The sequence below is a fragment of the Oncorhynchus mykiss genome, chromosome 2, assembly GCF_013265735.2.
Source record: "Oncorhynchus mykiss isolate Arlee chromosome 2, USDA_OmykA_1.1, whole genome shotgun sequence".
In the NCBI taxonomy this organism is placed as follows: Eukaryota; Metazoa; Chordata; class Actinopteri; order Salmoniformes; family Salmonidae; genus Oncorhynchus; species Oncorhynchus mykiss.
The window spans coordinates 1,767,501-1,787,661 of NC_048566.1; the positions used below are offsets into that span (position 1 = coordinate 1,767,501).

At 47.8% G+C, this 20,161-nt stretch overlaps 1 protein-coding gene across 2 annotated transcripts in view; it reads left to right on the forward strand.

The window, feature by feature from the left end:
• LOC110514512 (lysophosphatidylcholine acyltransferase 1) overlaps positions 1-20,161 on the forward strand; it is a 49,641-nt gene that overhangs the window by 22,203 nt on the left and 7,277 nt on the right. For both annotated transcript variants that reach the window (XM_036935139.1, XM_036935148.1), the window contains exons 4-9: positions 7,244-7,356; positions 8,499-8,559; positions 11,335-11,393; positions 15,540-15,574; positions 17,576-17,630; positions 19,518-19,600. In XM_036935139.1, the coding sequence (XP_036791034.1) occupies positions 7,244-7,356; positions 8,499-8,559; positions 11,335-11,393; positions 15,540-15,574; positions 17,576-17,630; positions 19,518-19,600 (406 nt within the window). The remainder of the gene's footprint in view (positions 1-7,243; positions 7,357-8,498; positions 8,560-11,334; positions 11,394-15,539; positions 15,575-17,575; positions 17,631-19,517; positions 19,601-20,161) is intronic.

The window sequence follows — 20,161 nt, forward strand, 5'->3', positions numbered from 1 at the left end:
GCCTGTACTGTAGAAGTCCTCTAACCTGTGATCTTGTGTCACTAGGCCTGTACTGTTGAAGTCCTCTAACCTGTGATCTTGTGTCACTAGGCCTGTACTGTTGAAGTCCTCTAACCTGTGATCTTGTGCCACTAGGCCTGTACTGTTGAAGTCCTCTAACCTGTGATCTTGTGTCACTAGGCCTGTACTGTAGAAGTCCTCTAACCTGTGATCTTGTGTCACTAGGCCTGTACTGTAGAAGTCCTCTAACCTGTGATCTTGTGTCACTAGGCCTGTACTGTTGAAGTCCTCTAACCTGTGATCTTGTGTCACTAGGCCTGTACTGTAGAAGTCCTCTAACCTGTGATCTTGCGTCACTAGGCCTGTACTGTTGAAGTCCTCTAACCTGTGATCTTGTGTCACTAGGCCTGTACTGTAGAAGTCCTCTAACCTGTGATCTTGCGTCACTAGGCCTGTACTGTAGAAGTCCTCTAACCTGTGATCTTGTGTCACTAGGCCTGTACTGTTGAAGTCCTCTAACCTGTGATCTTGTGTCACTAGGCCTGTACTGTAGAAGTCCTCTAACCTGTGATCTTGTGTCACTAGGCCTGTACTGTAGAAGTCCTCTAACCTGTGATCTTGTGTCACTAGGCCTGTACTGTAGAAGTCCTCTAACCTGTGATCTTGTGTCACTAGGCCTGTACTGTAGAAGTCCTCTAACCTGTGATCTTGTGTCACTAGGCCTGTACTGTAGAAGTCCTCTAACCTGTGATCTTGCGTCACTAGGCCTGTACTGTTGAAGTCCTCTAACCTGTGATCTTGTGTCACTAGGCCTGTACTGTAGAAGTCCTCTAACCTGTGATCTTGTGTCACTAGGCCTGTACTGTAGAAGTCCTCTAACCTGTGATCTTGCGTCACTAGGCCTGTACTGTTGAAGTCCTCTAACCTGTGATCTTGTGTCACTAGGCCTGTACTGTAGAAGTCCTCTAACCTGTGATCTTGTGTCACTAGGCCTGTACTGTAGAAGTCCTCTAACCTGTGATCTTGTGTCACTAGGCCTGTACTGTTGAAGTCCTCTAACCTGTGATCTTGTGCCACTAGGCCTGTACTGTTGAAGTCCTCTAACCTGTGATCTTGTGTCACTAGGCCTGTACTGTTGAAGTCCTCTAACCTGTGATCTTGTGCCACTAGGCCTGTACTGTTGAAGTCCTCTAACCTGTGATCTTGTGCCACTAGGCCTGTACTGTTGAAGTCCTCTAACCTGTGATCTTGTGCCACTAGGCCTGTACTGTTGAAGTCCTCTAACCTGTGATATTGTGTCACTAGGCCTGTACTGTTGAAGTCCTCTAACCTGTGATCATGTGTCACTAGGCCTGTACTGTAGAAGTCCTCTAACCTGTGATCTTGTGTCACTAGGCCTGTACTGTAGAAGTCCTCTAACCTGTGATCTTGTGCCACTAGGCCTGTACTGTAGAAGTCCTCTAACCTGTGATCTTGTGTCACTAGGCCTGTACTGTAGAAGTCCTCTAACCTGTGATCTTGTGCCACTAGGCCTGTACTGTAGAAGTCCTCTAACCTGTGATCTTGTGCCACTAGGCCTGTACTGTTGAAGTCCTCTAACCTGTGATCTTGTGCCACTAGGCCTGTACTGTAGAAGTCCTCTAACCTGTGATCTTGTGCCACTAGGCCTGTACTGTTGAAGTCCTCTAACCTGTGATCTTGTGTCACTAGGCCTGTACTGTTGAAGTCCTCTAACCTGTGATCTTGTGCCACTAGGCCTGTACTGTAGAAGTCCTCTAACCTGTGATCTTGTGCCACTAGGCCTGTACTGTTGAAGTCCTCTAACCTGTGATCTTGTGTCACTAGGCCTGTACTGTAGAAGTCCTCTAACCTGTGATCTTGTGTCACTAGGCCTGTACTGTAGAAGTCCTCTAACCTGTGATCTTGTGTCACTAGGCCTGTACTGTAGAAGTCCTCTAACCTGTGATCTTGTGTCACTAGGCCTGTACTGTAGAAGTCCTCTAACCTGTGATCTTGTGTCACTAGGCCTGTACTGTAGAAGTCCTCTAACCTGTGATCTTGTGCCACTAGGCCTGTACTGTTGAAGTCCTCTAACCTGTGATCTTGTGTCACTAGGCCTGTACTGTTGAAGTCCTCTAACCTGTGATCTTGTGTCACTAGGCCTGTACTGTTGAAGTCCTCTAACCTGTGATATTGTGTCACTAGGCCTGTACTGTTGAAGTCCTCTAACCTGTGATCTTGTGTCACTAGGCCTGTACTGTTGAAGTCCTCTAACCTGTGATCTTGTGTCACTAGGCCTGTACTGTTGAAGTCCTCTAACCTGTGATCTTGTGCCACTAGGCCTGTACTGTAGAAGTCCTCTAACCTGTGATCTTGTGCCACTAGGCCTGTACTGTTGAAGTCCTCTAACCTGTGATCTTGTGTCACTAGGCCTGTACTGTAGAAGTCCTCTAACCTGTGATCTTGTGTCACTAGGCCTGTACTGTAGAAGTCCTCTAACCTGTGATCTTGTGTCACTAGGCCTGTACTGTAGAAGTCCTCTAACCTGTGATCTTGTGTCACTAGGCCTGTACTGTAGAAGTCCTCTAACCTGTGATCTTGTGTCACTAGGCCTGTACTGTAGAAGTCCTCTAACCTGTGATCTTGTGCCACTAGGCCTGTACTGTTGAAGTCCTCTAACCTGTGATCTTGTGTCACTAGGCCTGTACTGTTGAAGTCCTCTAACCTGTGATCTTGTGTCACTAGGCCTGTACTGTTGAAGTCCTCTAACCTGTGATATTGTGTCACTAGGCCTGTACTGTTGAAGTCCTCTAACCTGTGATCTTGTGTCACTAGGCCTGTACTGTTGAAGTCCTCTAACCTGTGATCTTGTGTCACTAGGCCTGTACTGTTGAAGTCCTCTAACCTGTGATATTGTGTCACTAGGCCTGTACTGTTGAAGTCCTCTAACCTGTGATCTTGTGTCACTAGGCCTGTACTGTTGAAGTCCTCTAACCTGTGATATTGTGTCACTAGGCCTGTACTGTTGAAGTCCTCTAACCTGTGATCTTGTGTCACTAGGCCTGTACTGTTGAAGTCCTCTAACCTGTGATCTTGTGTCACTAGGCCTGTACTGTAGAAGTCCTCTAACCTGTGATCTTGTGTCACTAGGCCTGTACTGTTGAAGTCCTCTAACCTGTGATCTTGTGCCACTAGGCCTGTACTGTTGAAGTCCTCTAACATGTGATCTTGTGTCACTAGGCCTGTACTGTTGAAGTCCTCTAACCTGTGATCTTGCGTCACACAGAAGATCATTACTTATTATATTTAAGTACAGTTCTGACTGTGTTTTACCTTTGCTGATATTCATAGAGACCTACGAGGGGAAAACCTTTCACTGCAGCGTTGTTGGCTGAGTGTCAGGCCGGAATCTAATAACCTCCTCAACATCTTGTTAGGGTAACCAGGCGTAGCACAGGGAGTGGATTTGGACATTCATTGTGTTCAGCATCAGCAAGCCTACTCTGTAATAGAATCATGTTGGCTGTGTAGTGGCTAGATTAGATCCCTGGGACTAATGGCTGTGTAGCGGCTAGATTAGATCCCTGGGACTAATGTCTGTGTAGTGGCTAGACTAGATCCCTGGGATTAATGTCTGTGTAGTGGCTAGACTAGGTCCCTGGGACTAATGGCTGTGTAGTGTAGTGGCTAGATTAGATCCCTGGGACTAATGTCTGTGTAGTGGCTAGATTAGATCCCTGGGACTAATGGCTGTGTAGTGGCTAGATTAGATCCCTGGGACTAATGACTGTGTAGTGGCTAGATTAGATCCCTGGGACTAATGGCTGTGTAGTGGCTAGATTAGATCCCTGGGACTAATGACTGTGTAGTGGCTAGGCTAGATCCCTGGGACTAATGGCTGTGTAGTGTAGTGGGTAGACTAGATCCCTGGGACTAATGGCTGTGTAGTGGCTAGACTAGATCCCTGGGACTAATGACTGTGTAGTGGGTAGACTAGATCCCTGGGACTAATGGCTGTGTAGTGGCTAGACTAGATCCCTGGGACTAATGGCTGTGTAGTGGCTAGACTAGATCCCTGGGACTAATGGCTGTGTAGTGTAGTGGCTAGACTAGATCCCTGGGACTAATGGCTGTGTAGTGGCTAGACTAGATCCCTGGGACTAATGGCTGTGTAGTGTAGTGGCTAGACTAGATCCCTGGGACTAATGGCGGTGTAGTGTAGTGGCTAGACTAGATCCCTGGGACTAATGATTGTGTCGTGGATAGACTAGATCCCTGGGACTAATGGCTGTGTAGTGTAGTGGCTAGACTAGATCCCTGGGACTAATTACTGTGTCGTGGCTAGATTAGATCCCTGGGATTAATGGCTGTGTCGTGGCTAGACTAAATCACTGGGACTAATGTCTGTGTAGTGGCTAGACTAGATCCCTGGGACTAATGGCTGTGTCGTGGCTAGATTAGATCCCTGGGACTAATGGCTGCGTCGTGGCTAGACTAGATCACTGGGACTAATGACTGTAGTGGCTAAACTAGATCCTTGGAACTAATGGCTGTGTAGTGGCTAGATTTGATCCCTGGGACTAATGGCTGTGTCGTGGCTAGACTAGATCCCTGGGACTAATGGCTGTGTAGTGGCTAGACTAGATCCCTGGGACTAATGGCTGTGTAGTGGCTAGACTAGATCCCTGGGACTAATGGCTGTGTCGTGGCTAGACTAGATCCCTGGGACTAATGGCTGTGTAGTGGCTAGACTAGATCCCTGGGACTAATGACTGTGTCGTTGCTAGACTAGATCCCTGGGACTAATGGCTGTGTCGTGGCTAGACTAGATCCCTGGGACTAATGGCTGTGTAGTGGCTAGACTAGATCCCTGGGACTAATGTCTGTGCTGTGTAGAGGCTAGACTAGGTCTCCAGTACAGTAGTTCTGACCCAGAGACAAGCTCAGCACCACAGGGTCCAGCTCTACAGTACAGTAGTTATGACCCAGAGACGGGCTCAGCACCACAGGGTCCAGCTCTACAGGACAGTAGTTCTGACCCAGAGACGGGCTCAGCACCACAGGGTCCAGCTCTACAGCACAGTAGTTCTGACCCAGAGACAGGCTCAGCACCACAGGGTCCAGCTCTACAGGACAGTAGTTATGACCCAGAGACGGGCTCAGCACCACAGGGTCCAGCTCTACAGTACAGTAGTTCTGACCCAGAGACAGGCTCAGCACCACAGGGTCCAGCTCTACAGGACAGTAGTTCTGACCCAGGCTCAGCACCACAGGGTCCAGCTCTACAGTACAGTAGTTCTGACCCAGAGACAGGCTCAGCACCACAGGGTCCAGCTCTACAGGACAGTTGTTCTGACCCAGGCTCAGCACCACAGGGTCCAGCTCTACAGTACAGTAGTTCTGACCCAGAGACAGGCTCAGCACCACAGGGTCCAGGTCTATAATACAGTAGTTCTGACCCAGAGACAGGCTCAGCACCACAGGGTCCAGCTCTTCGGGACAGTAGTTCTGACCCAGAGACAGGCTCAGCACCACACGGTCCAGGTCTATAATACAGTAGTTCTGACCCAGAGACAGGCTCAGCACCACAGGGTCCAGGTCTATAATACAGTAGTTCTGACCCAAGCTCAGCACCACAGGGTCCAGGTCTATAATACAGCAGTTCTGACCCAGGCTCAGCACCACAGGGTCCAGGTCTATAATACAGTAGTTCTGACCAGGCTCATTAACACAGGGTCCAGGTCTATAATACAGTAGTTCTGACCCAGGCTCAGCACCACAGGGCCCAGGTCTATAATACAGTAGTTCTGACCCAGGCTCAGCACCACAGTGTCCAGGTCTATAATACAGTAGTTCTGACCCAGGCTCAACACCACAGGGTCCAGCTCTACAGGACAGTAGTTCTGACCCAGGCTCAGCACCACAGGGTCCAGGTCTATAATACAGTAGTTCTGACCCAGGCTCAGCACCACAGGGCCCAGGTCTATAATACAGTAGTTCTGACCCAGGCTCAGCACCACAGTGTCCAGGTCTATAATACAGTAGTTCTGACCCAGGCTCAACACCACAGGGTCCAGCTCTACAGGACAGTAGTTCTGACCCAGGCTCAGCACCACAGGGTCCAGGTCTATAATACAGTAGTTCTGACCCAGGCTCAACACCACAGGGTCCAGCTCTACAGGACAGTAGTTCTGACCCAGGCTCAGCACCACAGGGTCCAGGTCTATAATACAGTAGTTCTGACCCAGGCTCAGCACCACAGGGTACAGGTCTATAATACAGTAGTTCTGACCCAGGCTCAACACCACAGGGTCCAGCTCTACAGGACAGTAGTTCTGACCCAGGCTCAGCACCACAGGGTCCAGGTCTATAATACAGTAGTTCTGACCCAGGCTCAGCACCACAGGGTACAGGTCTATAATACAGTAGTTCTGACCCAGGCTCAGCACCACAGGGTCCAGGTCTATAATACAGTAGTTCTGACCCAGGCTCAACGCCACAGGGTCCAGCTCTACAGGACAGTAGTTCTGACCCAGGCTCAGCACCACAGGGTCCAGGTCTCTAGTACAGCAGTAGTCTCTGATATAGAGGACATTGAGACCTGTGTCAAAGCAGGGGGAAGTGAAAGTGAGAACCTTGACTAGAGGACGTGTTCTTGAAGAGTGAACCCTGTGTTGGACCCTGGTGTGACCTTTCAATCTGACAGGAGTGTGGTTTTGAGTCAGGAAGTGTGGTTTTGAGTCAGAACGGTAACCGTTGCAGTTCTGTAAATGATTGGACCTGGACAAGGGCTGGATAACCACTGAAGCTGAGTTCGTAGATAACCACTTCCTGTTAACCTAACATATTCTCTGTTGTAAAATTACAACCGAAATTGTACAGGATCTTCACAACTAGACCTATTAGGTTCATATGTAGAAAATGTTAGCTCGGCAGATACCTTTATCCTGGTCCCAGATCAGTTGCTGCTATCATTCCAATTCAAGTGTAGACCTTATTAGGTTTTTATGTAGAAAATGTTAGCTAGGCAGATACCTTTATCCTGGTCCCAGATCAGTTGCTGCTATCATTCCAATTCAAGTGTAGACCTTATTAGATTTTTATGTAGAAAATGTTAGCGAGGCAGATACCTTTAACCTGGTCCCAGATCAGTGTTAATGAGTGGGATGCTGTTACCCAGGCTAATATACCATATGGTCCCAGCACTAGTATGTGTCTGACTGTTGTGTCTCCTGTCCTCCAGCCCTGATCAAGTACATCAGACCAGTGTTTGTCTCCAGGTCAGACCAGGACTCCCGTAAGAAGACTGTTGAGGAGATCAAACGCAGAGCCCAGTCTGGAGGAGAATGGCCTCAGGTAGAGTTTAATATCTCTCTCCCACTCTCTCTCTCTCTCGCTCTGTCTCTAGCTCTCTGTCTCTGTCTCTCTCTCGCTCTCTAGCTCTCTCTCTCTCTCTCTCTCTCTCTCTCTCTCTCTCTCTCTCTGTCTCTAGCTCTCTGTCTCTGTCTCTCTCTCGCTCTCTAGCTCTAGCTCTCTCTCTCTCTCTCTCTCTCTCTCTCTCTCTCTCTCTCTCTCTCTGTCTCTCGCTCGCTCTCTGTCTCTCTCTCTAGCTCTCTCTCTGTCTCTCTCTCTCTGTCTCTCTCTCTCTAGCTCTCTTACTCTGTATCTCTCTCTCTCTCTGTCTCTCTCTGTCTCGCTCTCTCTCTCTGTCTCTCTCTCTGTCTCCCAGTCTCTCTCTCTGTCTCTCTCTCTCTGTCTCTCTCTCTCTAGCTCTCTTACTCTGTATCTCTCTCTCTCTCTGTCTCTCTCTGTATCTCTCTCTCTCTCTGTCTCTCTCTGTCTCGCTCTCTCTCTCTGTCTCTCTCTCTGTCTCCCAGTCTCTCTCTCTGTCTCTCTCTCTCTGTCTCTCTCTCTCTAGCTCTCTTACTCTGTATCTCTCTCTCTCTCTGTCTCTCTCTGTATCTCTCTCTCTCTCTGTCTCTCTCTGTCTCGCTCTCTCTCTCTGTCTCTCTCTCTGTCTCCCAGTCTCTCTCTCTGTCTCTCTCTCTCTGTCTCTCTCTCTCTAGCTCTCTTACTCTGTATCTCTCTCTCTCTCTGTCTCTCTCTGTCTCGCTCTCTCTCTCTCTCTCTGTCTCTCTCTCTCTAGCTCTCTTACTCTGTATCTCTCTCTCTCTTGCTCTCTCTCTCGCTCTCTCTGTCTCTCTCTCGCTCGCTCTCTCTCTAGCTCTCTTTCTCTGTATCTCTCTCTCTGTCTGTCTGTCACTCGCTCACACACACACACACACACACACACACACACACACACACACACACACACACACACACACACACACACACACACACACACAGGACAAAGTAAACATTGAGCCATGGTCTGGCGTTCAGTAAACAAACTAGAGAACAGCCACCTAACAATGTTCAGGATGTACCCACTCAGATTATCTCATTACCATGGAAACACGTGTCTGATAATGTGGCTGATGTTCCCCTCTCTCCAGATAATGATTTTCCCAGAGGGAACGTGTACCAACAGGTCGTGTCTCATCACGTACAAACCAGGTATGTTAGATTGTACCGTGAGGAGGAGACAGGAAAGGTAGGAGAGTTGGAGAGTCAGAAGGACATGTTGGATCAGAACCCATGTTGACTCTGGTACCACTAGGCTATACATGTTGGATCAGAACCCATGTTGACTCTGGTACCACTAGGCTATACATGTTGGATCAGAACCCATGTTGACTCTGGTACCACTAGGCTATACATGTTGGATCAGAACCCATGTTGACTCTGGTACCACTAGGCTATACATGTTGGATCAGAACCCATGTTGACTCTGGTACCACTAGGCTATACATGTTGGATCAGAACCCATGTTGACTCTGGTACCACTAGGCTATTCATGTTGGATCAGAACCCATGTTGACCTGTGTCTCCTAGTCCACATACTGCCCCGTGTCTCCTAGTCCACATACTACCCTGTGTCTCCTAGTCCACATACTGCCCTGTGTCTCCTAGTCCACATTACTGCCCCGTGTCTCCTAGTCCACATACAGCCCTGTGTCTCCTAGTCCACATACTGCCCGTATCTCCTAGTCCACATACTGCCCTGTGTCTCCTAGTCCACATACTGCCCCGTATCTCCTAGTCCACATACTGCCCCGTGTCTCCTAGTCCACATACCGCCCCGTGTCTCCTAGTCCACATACTGCCCCGTGTCTCCTAGTCCACATACTGCCCTGTGTCTCCTAGTCCACATACTGCCCCGTGTCTCCTAGTCCACATACTGCCCTGTGTCTCCTAGTCCACATACTGCCCCGTGTCTCCTAGTCCACATACTGCCCCGTGTCTCCTAGTCCACATACTGCCCCGTATCTAAAACTTTGGAGAATTTGTTTGTCGTTTTAGTCGCATGTTAGTCAGTACATTTTTTTTCATCAAATAATGAACATTGACTTTTTAATCGTCCATCATCCCCTCATATAGCTGGACACATTGCTATTGTAGCAGACTGTAACCAATGACAGACGTGGTTTATCATACAGTCTACAAAGCCTTGGCTTCAGGTTAAAACAATGTAAAAGGCTAACAGCTCTTTCCTCCCCATCATAACTTTAGGATGGGGGGGGGGTTTAAAAAAGGGGAGTATCTCTTTCCTCCCCATCACAACCTTAGGATGTGGGGGGGGTTTAAAAAAGGGGAGTATCTCTTTCCTCCTCATTATAACTTTAGGATGGGGGGGGGTTTAAAAAGGGGGAGTATCTCTTTCCTCCTCATCATAACTTTAGGATGGGGGGTGTTTTTAAAAAAGGGGAGTATCTCTTTCCTCCTCATTATAACTTTAGGATGGGGGGGGTTAAAAAAAGGGGAGTATCTCTTTCCTCCTCATTATAACTTTAGGATGGGGGGGGGTTAAAAAAGGGGAGTATCTCTTTCCTCCCCATCATAACTTTAGGATGGGGGGGGGGTTTAAAAAAGGGGAGTATCTGAGCTTTCCAATAACGTTGGTCATTATTACGGTTCTCCTGATATTCAGTTAAATGTAATAACTACAGCCTCAACACAGATGAATGACAGAACACACACACAGGTGAATAGAGCTTCTGATGTCATCAACAAGAGCTTCTATCTTTTTATCCTCCGACGTGGAAATAAGACCCGAGTAAACATGTGTTTCTAGTTGATGTTAGTTACTGTTGAAGTGTCCCGGCAGCGAATCACTTCAAAAGACTGACGAGTGTCTGAACTGACCGCCCAGGTGCTGAGATCAGATTAATCACCACTGTCTAACTGACCGCCCTGGAGCTGAGATCAGATTAATCACCACTGTCTAACTGACCTCCCAGGTGCTGAGATCAGATCATTCACCACTGTCTACCTGACCGCCCAGGAGCTGAGATCAGATTAATCACCACTGTCTAACTGACCGCCCTGGAGCTGAGATCAGATTAATCACCACTGTCTAACTGACCGCCCTGGAGCTGAGATCAGATTAATCACCACTGTCTAACTGACCTCCCAGGAGCTGAGATCAGATTAATCACCACTGTCTAACTGACCGCCCAGGAGCTGAGATCAGATTAATCACCACTGTCTAACTGAGCGCCCAGGAGCTGAGATCAGATTAATCACCACTGTCTAACTGACCGCCCATGTGCTGAGATCAGATTAATCACCACTGTCTAACTGACCGCCCATGTGCTGAGATCAGATTAATCACCACTGTCTAACTGACCGCCCAGGAGCTGAGATCAGATTAATCACACTGTCTAACTGACCGCCCAGGAGCTGAGATCAGATCAATCACACTGTCTAACTGACCGCCCAGGAGCTGAGGAGGAGAGCTGGTCAGATCAGATCAATCACCACTGTCTAACTGACCGCCCAGGAGCTGAGATCAGACTAATCACCACTGTCTAACTGACCTCCCAGGAGCTGAGATCAGACTAATCACCACTGTCGAACTGACCGCCCAGGAGCCGAGATCAGACCAATCACCACTGTCGAACTGAAAGATGTTCAGTTCTCTTCCAATCAGAGGATTCCGTGACATATTCTGCACAGGACGGCATGTTTCTGATTGGACAAACGGATGAAAAGGTGCTTCATGACTACATTTGAATGGACATGAATATATCAATAATTATAATAATATATTCCATTTGGCGGATGCTTTGAGCCACTTCCAGTCGTGCGGACGGACATTTTACATCTGGGTTAGCTACTGTCGCCGTGGGCCGAGGCCCTTGTATGCGGTCTAGAATATTCTAGTTTCTTAGTGTTAGGGGACTGTAGTCCAGTGTGTGTAATGGTGTTGGTTTCTGTCTTGTCACACAGGAGCGTTCATCCCAGCGGTGCCAGTTCAGCCTGTGGTGATAAAATACCCCAATAAAATGGTAAGAAAGCAAACACAACACAACACCTAGCAACACAATACAACACCTAGCAACACAATACAACACCTAGCAACACAATACAACACCTAGCAACACAATACAACACCTAGCAACACAATACAACACCTAGCAACACAACATAACACCTAGCAACACAACACAACACCTAGCAACACAATACAACACCTAGCAACACAATATAACACCTAGCAACACAATATAACACCTAGCAACACAACATAACAACTAGCAACACAATACAACACCTAGCAACACAATACAACACCTAGCAACACAATATAACACCTAGCAACACAACATAACACCTAGCAACGCAACAACACCTAGCAACACAATACAACACCTAGCAACACAATACAACACCTAGCAACACAATACAACACCTAGCAACACAATATAACACCTAGCAACACAACATAACACCTAGCAACACAATACAACACCTAGCAACACAACATAACACCTAGCAACACAATACAACACCTAGCAACACAATACAACACCTAGCAACACAATACAACACCTAGCAACACAATATAACACCTAGCAACACAATATAACACCTAGCAACACAATACAACACCTAGCAACACAATACAACACCTAGCAACACAATATAACACCTAGCAACACAATACAACACCTAGCAACACAATACAACACCCAGCAACACAATACAACACCTAGCAACACAATATAACACCTAGCAACACAATACAACACCTAGCAACACAATACAACACCTAGCAACACAATATAACACCTAGCAACACAATACAACACCTAGCAACACAATATAACACCTAGCAACACAATACAACATCTAGCAACACAATACAACACCTAGCAACACAATACAACACCTAGCAACACAATACAACACCTAGCAACACAATATAACACCTAGCAACACAATACAACACCTAGCAACACAATATAACACCTAGCAACACAATACAACACCTAGCAACACAATAAAACACCTAGCAACACAATACAACACCTAGCAACACAATATAACACCTAGCAACACAATACAACACCTAGCAACACAATACAACACCTAGCAACACAATATAACACCTAGCAACACAATACAACACCTAGCAACACAATATAACACCTAGCAACACAATACAACACCTAGCAACACAATACAACACCTAGCAACACAATATAACACCTAGCAACACAATATAACACCTAGCAACGCATTATAACACCTAGCAACACAATACAACACCTAGCAACACAATACAACACCTAGCAACACAATACAACACCTAGCAACACAATACAACATCTAGCAACACAATACAACACCTAGCAACACAATACAACACCTAGCAACACAATACAACACCTAGCAACACAATACAACACAATACAACACAATACAACACCTAGCAACACAATACAACACCTCGCAACACAATACAACACCTAGCAACACAATACAACACCTAGCAACACAATACAACACCTAGCAACACAATACAACACCTAGCAACACAATACAACACCTAGCAACACAATACAACACCTCGCAACACAATACAACACCTAGCAACACAATACAACACCTAGCAACACAATACAACACCTAGCAACACAATATAACACCTCACAACACAATACAACACCTAGCAACACAATACAACACCTAGCAACACAATACAACATCTAGCAACACAATACAACATCTAGCAACACAATACAACATCTAGCAACACAATATAACATCTAGCAACACAATACAACATCTAGCAACACAATACAACATCTAGCAACACAATACAACATCTAGCAACACAATACAACATCTAGCAACACAATACAACATCTAGCAATACAATATAACACCTAGCAATACAATATAACACCTAGCAACACAATATAACACCTAGCAACACAATAGAACACCTAGCAACACAATAGAACACCTAGCAACACACTATAATCCCTAGCAACAAACTATAATCCCTAGCAACAAACTATAATCCCTAGCAACAAACTATAATCCCTAGCAACACAATATAACACCTAGCAACACAATATAACACCTAGCAACACAATAGAACACCTAGCAACACAATAGAACACCTAGCAACACAATAGAACACCTAGCAACACAATAGAACACCTAGCAACACAATAGAACACCTAGCAACACAATATAACACCTAGCAACACAATACAACACCTAGCAACACAATATAACACCTAGCAACACAATATAACACCTAGCAACACAATATAACGTCTAGCAACACAACAACACGGCAACACAACAACACCTAGCAATACAATGCAACACCTAGCAACACAATAGAACACAGCAGCAGCACAACACAACAGCCAGGCTGGTTGGTAAACACCCTCCCTGCTGAGAAGAGCATCAGCCCTGTCTGTCTGAATCTCTCTCTCTGTTACAGATATAACTGTGAGGACAGAGAACTGATTTAGTTGTTCTGTGATTTGTTGTGCGGTCTGGCTAAGCTGTGTGATATCCCCCCCACCCACCTTGAGCAGGGTTTCATGGGGACTTCCTGGAAAACCTCCTGGGGTTGACTTGATGTGCCCTTTACTGAGGTCTGATTGTGTTAGTGTTAGAGCTAGGGCTCTGTCTGTAAACAGCTGGGCTGAATGGGATCTGGACACATGGAGGCATCCATCAGTGATGCCTGGGACCACACAGCACGCAGTCAGTCTCTCCTATAGCCCTGGGACCACACAGCACGCAGTCAGTCTCTCCTATAGCCCTGGGACCACACAGCACGCAGTCAGTCTCTCCTATAGCTCTGGGACCACACAGCACGCAGCCAGTATCTCCTATAGCCCTGGGACCACACAGCAGGCAGTCAGTCTCTCCTATAGCCCTGGGACTACAGAGCAGGGAGTCAGTCTCTCCTATAGCCCTGGGACCACACAGCACACAGCCAGTCTCTCCTATAGCCCTGGGACCACACAGCACACAGTCAGTCTCTCCTATAGCCCTGGGACCACACTGCACACAGTCAGTCTCTCCTATAGCCCTGGGACCACACTGCACACAGTCAGTCTCTCCTATAGCCCTGGGACCACACAGCACACAGTCAGTCTCTCCTATAGCCCTGGGACCACACAGCAGGCAGTCAGTCTCTCCTATAGCCCTGGGACTACAGAGCAGGGAGTCAGTCTCTCCTATAGCCCTGGGACCACACAGCACACAGCCAGTCTCTCCTATAGCCCTGGGACCACACAGCACACAGTCAGTCTCTCCTATAGCCCTGGGACCACACTGCACACAGTCAGTCTCTCCTATAGCCCTGGGACCACACTGCACACAGTCAGTCTCTCCTATAGCCCTGGGACCACACTGCACACAGTCAGTCTCTCCTATAGCCCTGGGACCACACAGCACACAGTCAGTCTCTCCTATAGCCCTGGGACCACACTGCACACAGTCAGTCTCTCCTATAGCCCTGGGACCACACTGCACACAGTCAGTCTCTCCTATAGCCCTGGGACCACACAGCACACAGTCAGTCTCTCCTATAGCCCTGGGACCACACAGCAGGCAGTCAGTCTCTCCTATAGCCCTGGGACTACAGAGCAGGGAGTCAGTCTCTCCTATAGCCCTGGGACCACACAGCACACAGCCAGTCTCTCCTATAGCCCTGGGACCACACAGCACACAGTCAGTCTCTCCTATAGCCCTGGGACCACACAGCAGGCAGTCAGTCTCTCCTATAGCCCTGGGACCACACAGCACGCAGTCAGTCTCTCCTATAGCCCTGGGACCACACAGCAGGCAGTCAGTCTCTCCTATAGCCCTGGGACCACACAGCAGGCAGTCAGTCTCTCCTATAGCCCTGGGACCACACAGCAGGCAGTCAGTCTCTCCTATAGCCCTGGGACCACACAGCACGCAGTCAGTCTCTCCTATAGCCCTGGGACCACACAGCAAGTGGTCAAGACCACTAACTACCTGGTAACCAATTAAACCACAAACTACTCTATCCCTGATAACTAAGCTGTTGTTGTTGTTGTTGTTGTTGTTATGACCTTGTGTTTTTATACTTCTTGCCTGGATGAATAATGTTGTATCTTAGTAAGTTCTGTGTCTCTCCTGTCCCATGCCAGGACACAATCACCTGGACGTGGCAGGGGCCTGGAGCGTGAGTACACTTTTAATTACACTACAAATGACTGATCCCTGAAGTACAGGTCGTTGCCAGGCATAGTGGTGTCTCTCTACTGCCCTGGAAGGTCCAGTTTTCATACCTCTACTGGACTGGACTGGGAGGATATTAGTTCTACTGTATAATCTAGATGGTCCAGTTTTCACACCTCTACTGGACTGGACTGAGAGGATATTAGTTCTACTGTATAATCTAGATGGTCCAGTTTTCACAACTCTACTTGACTAAGAGGATATTAGTTCTACTGTATAATCTAGATGGTCCAGTTTTCACACCTCTACTGGACTGGACTGGGAGGATATTAGTTCTACTGTATAATCTAGATGGTCCAGTTTTCACACCTCTACTGGACTGGACTGAGAGGATATTAGTTCTACTGTATAATCTAGATGGTCCAGTTTCCATACCTCTACTGGACTGGACTGAGAGGATATTAGTTCTACTGTATAATCTAGATGGTCCAGTTTTCACACCTCTACTGGACTGGACTGAGAGGATATTAGTTCTACTGTATAATCTAGATGGTCCAGTTTTCACACCTCTACTGGACTGGACTGAGAGGATATTAGTTCTACTGTATAATCTAGATGGTCCAGTTTTCACACCTCTACTGGACTGGACTGAGAGGATATTAGTTCTACTGTATAATCTAGATGGTCCAGTTTTCACACCTCTACTGGACTGGACTGAGAGGATATTAGTTCTACTGTATAATCTAGATGGTCCAGTTTTCACACCTCTACTGGACTGAGAGGATATTAGTTCTACTGTATAATCTAGATGGTCCAGTTTTCACACCTCTACTGGACTGGACTGAGAGGATATTCCTTCTACTGTATAATCTAGATGGTCCAGTTTTCACACCTCTACTGGACTGGACTGAGGATATTAGTTCTACTGTATAATCTAGATGGTCCAGTTTTCATACCTCTACTGGACTGGACTGAGAGGATATTAGTTCTACTGTATAATCTAGATGGTCCAGTTTTCACACCTCTACTGGACTGAGAGGATATTAGTTCTACTATATAATCTAGATGGTCCAGTTTTCATACCTCTACTGGACTGAGAGGATATTAGTTCTACTATATAATCTAGATGGTCCAGTTTTCACACCTCTACTGGACTGGACTGAGAGGATATTAGTTCTACTGTATAATCTAGATGGTCCAGTTTTCATACCTCTACTGGACTGAGAGGATATTAGTTCTACTGTATAATCTTCTAGATGGTCCAGTTTTCACACCTCTACTGGACTGAGAGGATATTAGTTCTACTGTATAATCTAGATGGTCCAGTTTTCATACCTCTACTGGACTGGACTGAGAGGATATTAGTTCTACTGTATAATCTAGATGGTCCAGTTAACTCAGAACACTGATGGACAAAATACAGGAAACTGTGACTGAGAGAAAGCTGTCCTTGTCTCTGTATAAAGCCACAGGCTGAAATGGGATGTGTTTTGTTCTACTTTCTAATGCATCATGGTAGTGATGTTGTTTTGGCTGTGTGCACAGTCAGTCTACCACTACAGTAGAGACAATACTGTCTCTGTGCTGTTAGCAGGTCACAGCCAGCCCAGAACAGGAAACAGTGAACAGAGCTGTTAATTCTCTTCCAGAACCTTCACATCGCTTCCTCCCGTGAGACTACTTTTCTGGCTGCTAGAATTCTCACTTTATTTGATTTTATTTCTACCTTTATTTAACTAGGCAAGTCAGTTAAAGAACAAATTCTTATTTTCAATGACGGCCCTAGGAACAGGCTACCTGCCGCCCCACTTCTCTGTCCACTACCATAGGACCTGCTTTTAGACGGTTAAATCAAGCACACACACATTAAAATGAATTTATACACTTCTCCTTGTGATCTGACTGTTTTGGTATTCGCTATGACTTGATGATATCGATGTCCCGCGCTGTAAACCAAATGTCTTGATGTGACAATGTCATTGTTTTATTTTAAATTTTATTGCAGGTTTAAGATCCTGTGGCTCACACTGTGCCAGCTGCACAATGAGTTCATCATTGAGGTGAGTGCAGGCCTCACAGGCCATGCTGGCGTGTTGCATCTACCACATATCAGGAATACTTGTTTTGATCAGAGAGATTAAAAAAACCACAGGTCCTCATGGATCTACCTTTACCCGAATATACCCTTAACCCAGTCCTGGACCCGGGAAGGTCCTGTACCCGTATAGCCTGTACCCAGTCCTGGACCCGGGAAGGTCCTGTACCCGTATACCCTGTACCCAGTCCTGGACCCGCGAAGGTCCTGTACCCGTATACCCTGTACCCAGTCCTGGACCCGGGCAGGTCCTGTACCCGTATACCCTGTACCCAGTCCTGTACCCGTATACCCTGTACCCAGTCCTGGACCTGTATACCCTGTACCCAGTCCTGGACCCGGGCAGGTCCTGTACCCGTATACCCTGTACCCAGTCCTGTACCCGTATACCCTGTACCCAGTCCTGGACCTGTATACCCTGTACCCAGTCCTGGACCCGGGCAGGTCCTGTACCCGTATACCCTGTACCCAGTCCTGTACCCGTATACCCTGTACCCAGTCCTGGACCCGGGCAGGTCCTGTACCCGTATACCCTGTACCCAGTCCAGGACCCGGGAAGGTCCTGTACCCGTATACCCTGAACCCAGTCCTGGACCCGGGAAGGTCCTGTACCCGTATACCCTGTACCCAGTCCTGGACCCGGGAAGGTCCTGTACCCGTATACCCTGTACCCAGTCCGGGACCCGGGCGGGTCCTGTACACCCTGTACCCTGTCCGGGACCCGGGCAGGTCCTGTACCCGTACACCCTGTACCCAGTCCGGGACCCGGGCAGGTCCTGTACCCGTACACCCTGTACCCAGTCCGGGACCCAAGCGGCTCCTGATCCAGAATTCTAAATAATGTCACAGGTCTTGGGTCGGGATCTGATGTGATCGTCACGGGTCTCGGGTATCGTGTAATTTTGCTCCCTAGTTCCACTGCTCGGTCCCTTGCTCCCTAGTCCCACTGCTCTGTCCCTTGCTCCCTAGTTCCACTGGTCTGTCCCTTGCCCCTAGTTCCACTGGTCTGTCCCTTGCCCCTAGTTCCACTGCTCGGTCCCTTGCTCCCTAGTTCCACTGGTCTGTCCCTTGCTCCCTAGTTCCACTGGTCTGTCCCTTGCCCCTAGTTCCACTGGTCTGTCCCTTGACCTAGTTACACTGCTCTGTCCCTTGCTCCCTAGTCCTACTGCTCTGTCCCTTGCTCCCTAGTTCCACTGCTCTGTCCCTTGACCTAGTTACACTGGTCTGTCCCTTGCTCCCTAGTCCCACTGCTCTGTCCCTTGCTCCCTAGTTCCACTGGTCTGTCCCTTGCCCCTAGTTCCACTGGTCTGTCCCTTGCCCCTAGTTCCACTGCTCGGTCCCTTGCTCCCTAGTTCCACTGGTCTGTCCCTTGCCCCTAGTTCCACTGGTCTGTCCCTTGCCCCTAGTTCCACTGCTCGGTCCCTTGCTCCCTAGTTCCACTGGTCTGTCCCTTGCTCCCTAGTTCCACTGGTCTGTCCCTTGCCCCTAGTTCCACTGGTCTGTCCCTTGCTCCCTAGTTCCACTGGTCTGTCCCTTGCCCTAGTTCCACTGCTCTGTCCCTTTTCTCTTAGCCCAGTTAGAGGACCTCAGCCCATGTTACCTTGGCCTTTCTGAAAAGACTTTGAGACTGACAGCAGAAACACCTGTTGTTGTTCCCAACAGACAGGCTTCACTTTGCTGTACCAATGGACTGTAGTTACAGTATGTCTAGAAGAGTGTTAGGGAGAGTGTAGTCTCTCTCTTCCCTTTTGGAGCCCATATCATCTCAGTTGTTATTGCTTTGGCCGTTTCCCACTTGACTTCCCATAGAGGAGTGACATCCCTGGGTTCTGTCTTCTTCTTCTCTCCTCAGTTCCTTCCTGTCTACACTCCATCAGAAGAGGAGAAGAACAACCCAGCACTGTTTGCTCACAACGTCAGGCGCCTGATGGCCAAGTGAGTCCTGAGACACACACACAGACACACAGACACACACACACACGCACAGACGCACACACACACACACACACACACACACTTGGCCTTTGCTGGGCCTGCCAGATGCCTCAGCCTTCAGGCTGCCGTGCTTAGAAACACCAGCCTAGAGACTGTAGGATACTAAAGTATGTTAGTCTAATGTGTGTGGCTGGTGTATATTTCAGTTCAACAGCTTCTAGTTTGTTGATTCTAGATGGCTCCATCACAGACTACTGGTTAACTCTCTCCTCATGATCTAGTCTGGTTAACTCTCTCCTCATGATCTAGTCTGGTTAACTCTCTCCTCATGCTCTAGTCTAACTGTCCACTGTTCCTCAGGGCTCTAGATGGCCCCCATCACAGACTACTGGTTAACTCTCTCCTCATGCTCTAGTCTAACTGTCCACTGTTCCTCAGGGCTCTAGATGGCCCCCATCACAGACTACTGGTTAACTCTCTCCTCATGCTCTAGTCTAACTGTCCACTGTTCCTCAGGGCTCTAGATGGCCCCCATCACAGACTACTGGTTAACTCTCTCCT